The sequence below is a fragment of the Lactuca serriola genome, chromosome 9 (genome assembly GCF_051521515.1).
Source record: "Lactuca serriola cultivar US96UC23 chromosome 9, Lser_US96UC23_V15, whole genome shotgun sequence".
Lineage (NCBI taxonomy): Eukaryota > Viridiplantae > Streptophyta > Magnoliopsida > Asterales > Asteraceae > Lactuca > Lactuca serriola.
In genome coordinates this window covers 52,440,272-52,453,283 of record NC_136416.1, presented here as the reverse complement: position 1 = coordinate 52,453,283, position 13,012 = coordinate 52,440,272, and the positions used below count along the sequence as shown (strand labels likewise).

Sequence of the window (13,012 nt, the reverse complement as noted above, 5' to 3'; positions counted from 1 at the left end):
GTAATCTTTGTCTTTTCGCACAAACACTAACATACACACGCCTCAATCTTGCCGTATAAACAACGATAGTTTTGTTTTTATGTGCTTTAAAATATTGTGGTTTGAAAATTAGATAGTTATATGGTCTTATCTATTACCGTTATAACAAATAGTTAATGATACTGAAATAGATGAAGTGCTATGTATATATATTGCTGAATAGTAAAAAAATTCCAAAAACTAATCCGATAATCCAAGTTTGGTTAAACTATGTTTGTTTGGAGATAAGTAAAAAATCGGTTTTCACTGGTATTATCAACTCTGTAAATATCATATTTACTAATCTAAAACCTAAAGTTTCTCTTATTCATGTAAAAAAAGGGTATTCGGCATAATATACACCATGGAATTATAAAATAAATAAGATAACTTGTGACATTTTCTCTCTGTAAATTACCATTTTGCCTCTGACCTACGTGGCCCAACATAATTCAAGAAGTCATCCCAATTATATCATTATTTGGTTCTTCATCCTTTATATAAACCAACCCACCTTCCATTATTCCTTTATTATTCCAAACACTTTCCACATTCATATTCAAAGCAAAAAAAGAAGTACCCCAAAAATATTGGAAACACAACTAGAAGAAGAAGAAGAAGAAGAAGAAGAAGAAGAAGAAGAAGAAGAAGAAGAAGAAGAAGAAGAAGAAGATGGAGGACATAAGATCAAAATTCAAAAGTGTATGTGTTTTCTGTGGTAGTAGTGCTGGTAAAAGAGATTGTTACAGAGATGCTGCTCTTGATTTAGGCCAAGAACTGGTACTTGACCAACCTACCCTTCATCTTTTCAAAATTCCAGTTTTACCCTCCTCCATATATATACATGTCTATATGTATATGTAAATGCATGTTATTATGGTTTTTGTTATAAAAAGAATCTTTGTTTATGGTGGAGGGAGTACCCGGTTAATGGGATTGTATTACCAACTTGCCCTTCATCTTTTTAAAATTCCAGTTTTACCCTCCACCATCTATATCTATGTATGTATGTATGCATGTATATATGATGTATACATGTATTAATGTTAATTAATATTTGTTGTTCTTTATGAAGGTGAAAAGGAAAGTGGATCTTGTTTATGGTGGAGGGAGTGTAGGGTTAATGGGATTGGTCTCACAGGAGGTTCACCGTGGTGGTGGCCATGTTTTAGGGTAATACATATAGTGACTAATTACCTTTTAGCCCTTCAAAGCTTCAATCTTTTTTTTTTCGTTGAAAATAATTATTCTTTATATTTTCAGGATTATTCCCAAGACTCTCATGTGCAAGGAGGTAATGAACTAGTGTTTTCTTTAAAAATGTATATTAATTTTAAAAAATATATTATTTATTCTTTATTAATATGTATTTGCAGATAACAGGTGAAACAATAGGAGAATTAAGAGTCGTATCTAATATGCATCAAAGAAAAGCTGAGATGGCTCGTCATTCTGATTGTTTTATTGCCTTACCAGGTTCCATCTCTCCCCACGATGTTTATAAATTATGACTAAATTAAACACAACTAATTATATACCTTATAATTTATAAATAAAGCAACAAAGGTGATGATTAATATATATTAAATTTAAATATACTTATAATTTACTAATCAAAATGATAATTTAAAATTCTAAGTAAAAAGTTTTAGAATATTTGTAAGCATTTTAAAATTTTGATGATTTTGGACCATTTTAGCAAATAATAATTTAAACCATATATGATTTCAGATATTACCTCTTAATGGACACATTAAAAATAAAATTCCAATGCAAGTTGACGTATTTCGATTTGTCTTTAGGACAAGTCGAAACTGGTTGACCCAACAAACTATTTTGCATTTTTATAAGAGTTTATAAATAACTTGTACATTAAATATACTATAAAAATTATTATTAAGATAACGACAATCTTTTTTTATTATTATTATGTATTATTGTTTTGGATTTCGTCAAGTTCATCCTTTCTATAACATTTTATATCGTTAGATCGAAAGTCTTTTAATCTATATTTTTCCATTTTTTATATAATTTATAATATGTTCACAAAGGTTTTTAATTTTTGAATAAATAAAGATTTCTAATTTTTTTTAATAAATATTTGTAGGTGGATATGGAACATTGGAGGAATTATTAGAAGTTATTACGTGGGCCCAACTTGGAATTCATGACAAGCCCGTAAGTAACCAAACCACATATGGAAAAAAAAATATTTCCCTTTGTCTTTTTTTTTTAATATTTGTTTTCATTTAATTTTATTTTTTATATCGAAATACTAAAATGCCAACATGCAACATGTTTTCATTATTAGGTTATACAAGGTAAATAATTAATGACTTAATACATACATACTCAAACATCTTAATAGGTGGGCTTATTAAACGTGGATGGTTACTATAACTCGCTACTTACATTCATCGACAAAGCAGTCGATGATGGTTTCATCATGCCAGCTCAGCGCCACATCATTGTCTCTGCTCCAAACGCAAAAGAACTAGTACAAAAACTTGAGGTGTGTAAACAAACATTTTCTTTGTAGTGTTTTGGAGCACAAAATTTTTAAATAATATATAAAAAAGAGTCATGTATTGAGTTTTTATAAACACTAAAGTCACTTTTTATAAACTTCGATATCATTTTTTTTACTCAAAATCTAGAAATTCCAAAGTGAAATTACGTACGAACTAATTGATACAGAACTCAACTTGATTATAGCTCTGACAGTGTTACCTTTATAGATAGACTATAACGATTGTACGGTACAAGTGACTAATGCATTGAAGGATGTGGTGTGTGTTTTTTATTGTAGGATTACGTCCCGATGCATGATGGTGTAGTGGCAAAGGCGAGATGGGAAGCTGAACAAGTGGAGTTGAACTCATCTTTGCACTCTGAATTAGCTAGATGACGAATAACAAATTTGGACATGCTAATTGCCTCCATAGTTTTTTTCTTTTCTTTTTTTTTTTTTTGGTAAAGTTTCTAGGAAGGGGTGAAATTGTAATTAGTGTGCTTCCTAGAGATCCCTTTGTATTCATTTGAAAGAAGTGGAAGGACAAATTAGTCAGTTTAGATTCTTTTGTTATTAAGTAAATACAAAATGAAAATTAGTAAATTATCCAACTTTTATATATTTTCTGAAATGATTATAAATTCTTAAATGAGGCATTTCAGATTTTGATGATACATATGTTTGAAATAGTACGTAAAGTAGAAAAGGAATTATGAAAAGCACTAAGAGGAGGATGTGGCAAAACCATTATATTTAAGGATAAATAGTCAATACTATTGTTCTTGTTGGATAAAATGATTTAAGACTCTCCAAAAACCTCTTCGATTTTAGAGGATGTATGCAACAATCATATAGTACTCTCTCATAAACACAATGATAATAATCATGAAGATGTGAAGAAAGCAATTTACCAAGATACGATGATAAAACACATGTATTTATAGTCGAAAATTCCAATAGTTACACCATTTTGTGAAGGGTTGCACTAATTCTCAGAAATAGTTTTACAAATTTTTTCCCACGAAAAATAACTAAAAAAACTACAACCGATACTTACAAAAAGTTAACAGGCCATTAAGTTTTTGGACCAAAATGTAAGAAATTTTTAATTGCAAGTGCAAAAGGTGCAAGATGTAAAAGTGCTAAGTGCTAGTTTTTTATTATATTTATGTAGTCCATCAAATATATAATTTTGACCAACACCCCCTAGACCTATCCCCTTTAGTCCCTCATAGTCACGATTTAAATATTTTAGTGGAGCTTTAAGAAATTCATTAAGTGTTTCTTCACCAACCTATGTAGGATTTGTTATTAAAGCAAAATAACGAACATTTTACCTAAACATGTGATAAATACTATATTTACTTTGACAATCCCCCACTTATATAGGATTTATCACCAACATCCAACTAATAATGCTTAGATTAAGGTAGCTTTCGCTTTGAACCTTAACTTAGCGCTTACCTCTCAAATAATCCAACAGAAAATGGTGGCTCAAAGTGTTTGAACCATGATTCCATGAGTTTCAAGAGAGATAACACACATGACTAGTCAGTTTATGTTCATGAATAAGGGAGCACTTTTATGGCCATGCGTTCATCTCATATTCAAATAACCTACAAAAGCAAATAAGTTAATGCATGTGCTAAAGGGGCACCACTCTTTGTGTCTACATATGTGAAGCTCCATGAATGACCAAATGAGTACTTCATTAAGAGTATATAACTCACCCTAAAGAAGTACTCATAACTTAATAAACTAATGATCAACACCTTGTTTTTACCATATTGAACCAAAAAGTAGAATTGGATGCTAGTAAAGGCTATGTTTCTATTACGACTAACTTCTATTAAACGTGGTTCAAATCCATATCTCTTATAGTTCCAAATATCATGTCTCTTTCAAGAATTTTGGTAAATAGATCCGCTAAAGTTCTACAAGAGCGCACATAAACAACAATTATAATTTCATCAAAAATTAAAAATTAATTGTTTCACATAGACATGTCTAAGACTAATATATAGAGTAAATTACATGAATCGTCCCTTGTGTAAGTGCTAAAATGCACGTTCGGTCTCTATTTTTAAAAATTAACTCGGACCGTCCTTAGTTTGGTTAAAAATTATATGTTTCGTCCCTGACAGGCATAAAATGACTATTGCTATTTTCTATTTCTTTATCATTTTTGAATATTTACTTACTATTTATAAATTAAAAAAAATAAAATATTATGATTTATAGTTTAGTGGGATCCACCACCTCTCACAACCCCTCTCTCTTCCCCTCCACCCCCTTCTTCACCAAGTACCTTTTCTGCTACAACCACCACCCCTCTTTTCCGACAATACTGCCACCTCTGGTAGTTAAATCTCAGCCACGAAGATTACTCCCCCCCCCCCCCCTTCTGAACTCGTCATACAGACACAAACACACACTACGCCAAATTTGTTCTCCAATAAAATGCAAAACTGTATTTCATCTTAACATGATATGGTTGATACCCAGTTGCTTAAATCTGTTTATTTCTAATTATTGTCATTGATAATAGCCAACCATTTATTTGGAGTCCAAAAATCAGCTCTAACAAAGAAAATAGGTAATACCTTAAATCTAAAACTCAATCTGTAGAAAGAAAGAGAATGATAAATGATTTAGAAAATCGATTTGAGTGTTACAAAGATCGATAAGCAGACACCGATTTTAGAAAATTAACCCACCACCACTACACTAACGACAGATTCTTCATTGGGTTGTAAGCTCATTTTTACTACGGTAAACGGATTCATCGGGTTGTCGAAAACCATAGAAAACACCACCAGCTACGTTGGATTTACCAAATATGCGTTTATTTTGTTCACCTTTGGCATGGTCTTCTCTCTCTCTCTCTCTCTCTCTCTCTCTCTCTCTCTCTCTCTCTCTCTCTTTCTCTCTCTCTCTCTGTAGCTCCGACGATGGTGGTGCACAGGTGGAGTGAAGTGACAGTCTTCTCTTTCTCTATCTCTCTCGATAGCTCCGATGACAGTTTTGGTGGGTCTGACGACCCATCTCTCTTTCTAACTCTTTTGAAGATGAACTGATGATGAAGGATTAGGGTTGTTATGGTGTTGGTCTATTGGAGATGGAAATCTGGGTCAAAATAAAGAGGAAAATGAGGGACAAAATGGGTTAGGGGCCATAGATGATAAAAGGGAGGGTTATTTTCTTTTTTCTTTTTTTTCTTTGTTAAATTTGCTTAATAAGTCAAAAATAAATAAAAAAAAATAAATGGATAAGGGTAAATAGACTTTTTAAGTCTGGTAAACGATTTTAGGGACGGTCCAAATTAATTTTTGAAAATAGGTATTAAACGTGTATTTTGGCACCTGCATGATGGACGATTCGTGTAATTTACTCTAATATATATATATATAGTCGATTTACCATTATAAATATTATTATATATCATGGACAAAGTTGCTTCACTATTCTAGCTTGAGGAAATGGCTAGTAGCAAAGGAAATGGCTAACATTGGTTGTGGCCAACACTCTATATCCATCAACATATTTTCTAAGCTAGTATGCTTTCTAATGTACAACTAAGACAAGAATTGTTTCTTTGAAGCCTAAGAAATAGCACCCCACCAATGGTGAAAATCCAACCATTTGTGGATTTATTCTCATTTCCATAGGTAATCCAATTAGCATCTAGATATCTCTCAAGTACTTCTGAAAACCCCCATAGTACAAACAGGGAATTCTGTGTCTTTTTAAATATCCATGAACTCCACCAATTGTTTTCCATTTATCTTTATTTGGAATACTGATAATCCTTGGAAGTTTATTAACAATAAGCTCAGTGTACGGTCTATTTTAGTTGGTAAAGTAGATTAGGCAACTAATGACACTTGCATAATAAAGTTGAGCAACAGGACTACAATTTGTAACACCTATTGCAGGTATTCGATCTTTTTATGTTTTGATTTAACTAAGATGAAATACCCTCAAAAATAGTTAGTCACGGCGTGAGGAAGGAAGCCTCACGACGTGACCATCGATTCAGAAACGAGTGTCTGTTCTTAATGGTCAATACGTGACACATGGGGATCACGATGTAAAGACGGGTTTACCCTAATTCCGTGTTTTGCACCCTATTTAAGGGAAGTGAGGGTAGAGTTGTAAACGAACTAAGCGTTTAGTGAACTATTCGTGATCCATTCGGCGGGAAATTCGTTTATGTTCGTTTATTTAACAAATGAACAAACATGAACAAAAATTCTCATTCATTTAGTTAAAGAAACATACATGAAAAATGTTTTTGTTCGTTCAATTAGGTTCATGAACGTTCGATTATTTAGTTCGTTTACGTTTGTTTATGTTCGTTCATATAAGTTTCTTTTATGTTCATATATCGTTAATCATGTTTGATTACATTATTATATTATATGTTCTTTTAAATTCACAAATTTCAATTATCTTTGTTTATTTATGTTTTTTCGTTTATCTTTGTTTACCATGTTCACGAAGATGAACATTGTTGTAACGTCCCAAAATGTAAGACCAAAAATTTCGTTTTCATAATAATAAAATCATCAACCAAACATGTTTATAAAACCATAAAGGAAAAACAGTTTATGTCAATCAAACATCCCAAAATACATCAGAGTCAAGTTAGGAGGAAATCATGGTTTGTGTGTGTGTGTGTGTGCGATGCGATCATCCTGAGCTCTTCCCTTTTGATTCGGAAGTACCTGAAACTTAAATTGAAAACCGTAAGCACGAAGCTTAGTGAGTTCCCCAAAATACCACATACCATACATATCTACCAGCGCAAGGCTGTGCCGGGACTATTTCACCCCCGAGTCTATTTCAACTCATTTGTCGGCCCAAGGTCGTATTGGGTCTATTTCACCCCAAGTCTATTTCAACTCATATGTCAGCACAAGGTTGTACCGGGTCTATTTCACATCCACATACATATAGAAAACATGCACACAAGCATATAACACATACATCAGGACTCACAAAGACTACAATCACATAACATATCCTAGTGTCCTATAGTATAGTGAGCAAACTCACCTCAGTATGCTGTCAGTCAAACAAATGATCAGGCTGCTGAACCAGAAAATCCCCGCGCTAATCAATCAAATAAAACCCCAATCAATAAAATGGGACATAACCATAACTAGGAATCTAGTTCATTTGTCCAACACCCAAGGTAAAAGACCATTTTACCCTTTCCTCACTTGGCCTAAAAACAGAGGCCCAACCCAAAGGCACCAGAAGCCGAATATGACCCAAAACCCTAAATGTTACCCAAAGCCCATTATGAGCCCAAATAAAAACAGGCCCAAAGACCAAAAATGTCCCAAATTAAGAAAGATTAGTGGCCCAACAAGGCCCAAAAACCTAATTGTCCAAATATGGCCCAAATCACAAAAGTCAACGAAAGTCAACAGCTGCTGAGTACGCCCAGTATACTCAGACTTACGCCTTGCGTACGTTACCTTTGGCCAGTACACCTTGCGTACGAGATGGGTACGCCCCACATACTCCACAACAATCCCAACTCGCCATTAAGTGCGTAATTGCTTAAGCTACTAAGTTCACTTCTTAGATTTCAGCCTAAATGATCTCTTAACACTTAAAGTTTGCGAATTTACTCCTTTGCATGAATTAATGGGACCCAATACTTGATTTTTACCATTAAACTCATAATAAGAACCCTAACTCATTCATACTCTAATATAACACATCAAGATTGCATTTTTATACACAAGGGACCTAAAAAATGCTAAGATCTACCATCCCTAGCTTCTTGAGTAGCTCATACTCTCAAGCATGACTTAAAGGACCATAAAAATCGTAAAAACAAACCCTAACTAGATCTATCATAATGAACCATCAAGTTAAGAGCTTTATACATCCTAATGTTTTCCATGTTGGTGATGATTCTGGATCCACAAGCTCTAACCACACCAATGCAACTTCCAAGATCTCTTTTTCCTTCAAAATCACCAAAACACTCTCAAAGTTCACTTCTAAACTCAAAACACTCAAAAGGAAATTAGGGTTTCTTTCTCAGGGTTTGGAGAGGTGGAGGTTGGTCATAAGAAGCTCCAAGGGAAACTTAAGGTGTTTAAATAGGGCTCAAACCCTAAAAATTAGGGTTTGTCCCAAATGGTCATACGCCCTGCGTTCTCCACGTACGCCCCGCGTACTTGGGTGCCTCCGCGATCAAAATATCGACCCAGTACGCCTAGCGTACTCGGCCAGGGACCAAAATGCAAGAATTTTAAGTTAAGGGGGAAAGGGGAAATACCTTAAATGCAAATGTTACAAATATAATTTGTTAAAAAAACAAACATGAATAAGAAAAAAAAATTGTTTATTCGTTCGTGTTTGTTTATTTGTTCGACTAAGTTAAACGAACGAACATGAACAAGCCGTCGTTCGTGTTAGATCTAAGTTTTATTCATTTTTCTTCATGGTTGGGTGTGTAGCATGCATGGGATCCATAAAGTTGGCAACTTTGTAGATCATCAAGGCCTTTTATGTAACACCTTGTTCCGAATCGCTTTCCTAATTTGGGACTGTGGCCGGAGGATAGGTTATCATAAGGCTTAGGGCCTTTGGAAAAGAGAGGTCTAGACCCGTTTAGGTACGGATAATGTAATTGAGCTGATCTGGCAGTTGGGTTATGTCTTGGAGCCAAAGGGTATATCGGTAAAGTGGCGGTTCGAGCTCTTTATGAATTTGTTTTCTTCGGAAGGCCATAAGGCTTGGGTGTGTTGTTAGGAGCGTAGGGCTTCTCGCCACCTTTTCTTGGATATGAGGTTCGTCGAGAACGAACCTCGGATAAGGAAGATATGACACTTTGAAGTTATTGGCAATATCGGTCCCCGATGGAGAAAAGTGGCAAGAAGAGACCATGCCTACAAGGTGGCCAGTACGGAAGTACGCCCATCATAAGTTGGGGGTACGCCCAGCGTAGAGGAGTAAATGGACTCGGATGTTGGAGGCTTACGCCCAACGTACGTTCAAAGTCCCTAAACCCTAATTTTTAGGGTTAAGCACCATATAAAGAACATTATGACTGAAACCCTAGCCTCCTTACCAGCCTCTCAACCTCAGAAACCCTAGATAGCTTTTCATTCCCCATCCTTGTGTGTGTTTGGCCTTGTGAAGATCATTATGGTGTTTAGAAGTTTGAAAAGAGAAAGGAGAAGTTGAAGAAGAAGAACTCGAGTAGCTTGAGCTCAAGGATCCGAAATAATACCACTGTTTGGCACTCATTTGAGGTAAAAAAAACTTTCAACTTGCCTCATGAATGCTTAGATCTATGTTAGTAGAATTTTGGACCTTTTTAGGTCCCAAGTATGGATTTTTATGGTTCAACTTCGTATCTAGGCTAAGGGTTGCCACCCTAGGTGCTATAAAAGTCCCAATAACAGTAAAGTTTTGATATTTAAGGTCCATTTGTGGTCATGCAAGAGGTCTAGCCATTTCCATGGAAGTCAGTTGTCATATTTCAAGTTTGGGCCCATTTGGTGAGTTGCAAGCCACCAAGTAATCGACTTTATGGATTAAGACGTTGAAGAGGACTTGGATTTGTGATTATAGCCTTTGGATTAGTGTGTTAAGTTTTTAATGGGAAAGGTAGCTTAACAGAGCAATACGATGGGCGTATATGCATGTACGCGCAAACGCCCTGTGTACTCAATAGATGTGGGCTTTGCGTGTTTTGGGCCTCGGTTTGGGCCATACATTGGACTTTGTTTCTTTGGGCCATCATAAGTAAGATATTTTGGTCTAAGAATATGTTTGGGCTGTAGGTTAAGGCCCATTAGAGGGGTTGGGCCCAATTTAGCAAAGTGGGCCATTCGTGGACCACTAGTGAGCTTGTGAAGTCTACCTAGTATTAGGCATTTCATATTATGGTTTTTGGCCTTAGGTTGAGGCCTGTGTGAAGGGATTGGGCCCAATTAGAAATTGGGCTGTGTGGAAGTGTTTATCTTTTGGGCCAAGGTTTGGGTAGAGTTCAATTTGGGACAAGAATATGTGAGGGGTAGAATGGTATTTTACCCCAGTGAGGACTTATGGTTAAGTTCTGAGAATCTCAGACTTATCTGATTTGTATGATGCTCAGTAACCCGAGGAGTCGAGAGATCAGCAGTTCGGGGATTTGTCAGCTAGCAGCCAGAGGTTTATCCATGAGATTCTGCAGTCAGCTTGTGAGGTGAGTTTTCTCCAGTAGGAACGGGTCAAAGGCACCAATATCGACCCGTTTATGTATGATAGTATGTTCCGGACTAAGGTTCAATTTTGGGCAATGCCTGATGTAGGTTATTATGTTTTCGTATTCCAATCCAATGTCGGGCGGTGCCCGAGGAATGTTTATATGCTTGATATCTTCGTGAATCTTGCATGTACTTGTTTTATATGTTTCCGAAATTCGGTATGATGTCGGGGAAAGCCGGAGGAATGTTTGTATGATTCCAGATTTCGGTCCGATGTCGGGTAAGGCCCGAGGAATGTTTATATGTATGCTTCCGAACTATGGTTTGATGTCGGGTGGTACCGATGAAGGAATGCATGTCTAGTTATACTTGTTGTCTTTGTGATACTTGTATGTACTTGGTAGGGAGGTGAGTGTGGTTGCGGTCCCGTATCTCATCACTAGCCGAGAGTGGACAGGGTTCCATATCTCATCATTAGCAGAGTAGGGGCGGAGCCCATGATAGGCGAGGCCTTACGACTAGAATATATAGTACTGTGTATGATTCTTTATGTACTAGCATGATTATATGTTATTGTTTGTATGTGTATATCGGGCGGGGCCCAAAGACAAGCGGGACCTGGTAGAAACAGATTTGTATACCGAGCGGGGCTCGATGCCAGGCGGGGCCTGATGTTGGACACTATCCAATGTCGGGCAGGGCCCGAGGAAGGGTCGGGGGCCCAATTTATGTGATTATATGTATGGTATGTGGTATCTTAGGGAGACTCACTAAGCTTCGTGCTTACAGTTTTCAATTTTGGTTTCAGGTACCTCTTCTTCGAAGGGGAAGGAGCCGGCATGATTGTAGCACATCACACCTATATTTCCGCACATTAGATTCTTGGCAGATATACTCTGGTTTTGTTATGGGATGACACGATAATATTTTTAATACTAATGGTTTCTTTATGATTGTAACACCCGGAAACCAAAAGGCTAATTAAGGAAAGATATTAAGAAAATCAAAGGTCTAATCGTCGAGTCCAAGGGGGATAACTCGACGAGTAGGAATAAGTTTTGGACGCGGGTAGAGAGACCTACTCTACAGTTGTGGAGGACCAACTCAACGAGTTGGTCTGGGGTTGGGAATCCCTAGATTCGGGGTTTTTGCACCCTATTTAAGCATCTTAATCCCCACTATCAGCCTCATTGACATTTTTGAAGCTTGTTGAAGAAGAGGAATCTAGGGACTCAAGAGGGAGAGAGTAGATCCAGAAACTACACTTCATTTGCTACATTTTCGGGTAAGCAATTCCCAACCTTGCTCAATGGTTTCTTAGATCTCTTATTTTCATTTTTATGAGGGTTTTTGGTCCAAGTATGTTAGCATGTGGAGAATGGACGATCAAATTGGATATTCTTCCAGATCTATGACTTTGAAGGGCTATTATGGTATAAAGGCGCAAACTTTATGCCATAGGAGCCCCCATGCAAGCTCTAAGATGTCATCTTGGCCTTTTAAGCCCAAAAGGCCATGCATGGAGGAAAAAGGCGGAAGCTTTACATGTTATGGTAGTTTTTAGAGTATAGATATCAGGGAATATGCCTTAGTTTGAAGTATTGGTAGCTTGTTGTAACAAACCAAAAATTTCATTTTAATATAACAAAAACCATGAAACTGAGTATCACATAATAAAACCCTGCATTGCGTATCTCAAAACCATACTAAAATATTGTGAGAAAAACTGTGCCACAACTGTATCAAACATATCTAAGAAACTGAATCAACTCCCAGGACAAAAACTGAAACTGTGGTGTGTGCGATGCCATCATCCCGAGCTCTTCCCTTTGCTTGCAGAAGTACCTGAAACCAAGAACTGAAATTGTAAGCACGAAGCTTAGTGAGCTCCCCCAAACTACCACATACCACACAATAACAAATAAAGCACATACTGGGCCTTGCCCACTGCATCGGACCGAAGTCCGGAACTGACTGCATCGGACCGTAGTCCGGAACTAACTGCATCGGACCGTAGTCCGGAACTGACTGCATCGGATGAAGTTCGGAACTGACTGGGACCTTGTCCCCTGCATCGGACCGAGGTCCGGAACTGACTGATCATAGCATAGCATAACACATATCAACTAATATAGACACATATACTACATACTGCATCGGACTGAAGTCCGGAACATATAACACATAAACATGCTTGAATCACATAGACATCAAGCATACTAAACTACTGCATCGGACTGAAGTCCGGAACTACTGCTAACTA

At 36.5% G+C, this 13,012-nt stretch overlaps 1 protein-coding gene across 1 annotated transcript; it reads left to right on the top strand.

The window, feature by feature from the left end:
* The first annotated feature begins 541 nt into the window (after window positions 1-541).
* LOC145073422 (cytokinin riboside 5'-monophosphate phosphoribohydrolase LOG5-like) lies at window positions 542-3,133 on the top strand. Its single transcript, XM_079019972.1, has 7 exons — window positions 542-798; window positions 1,094-1,191; window positions 1,282-1,312; window positions 1,395-1,494; window positions 2,126-2,196; window positions 2,387-2,530; window positions 2,828-3,133. The coding sequence occupies exons 1-7, from the start codon at window positions 691-693 to the stop codon at window positions 2,924-2,926; spliced, it is 651 nt and encodes a 216-aa protein (XP_078876098.1). The 5' UTR covers window positions 542-690; the 3' UTR covers window positions 2,927-3,133.
* The last annotated feature ends 9,879 nt before the right edge of the window (window positions 3,134-13,012 follow it).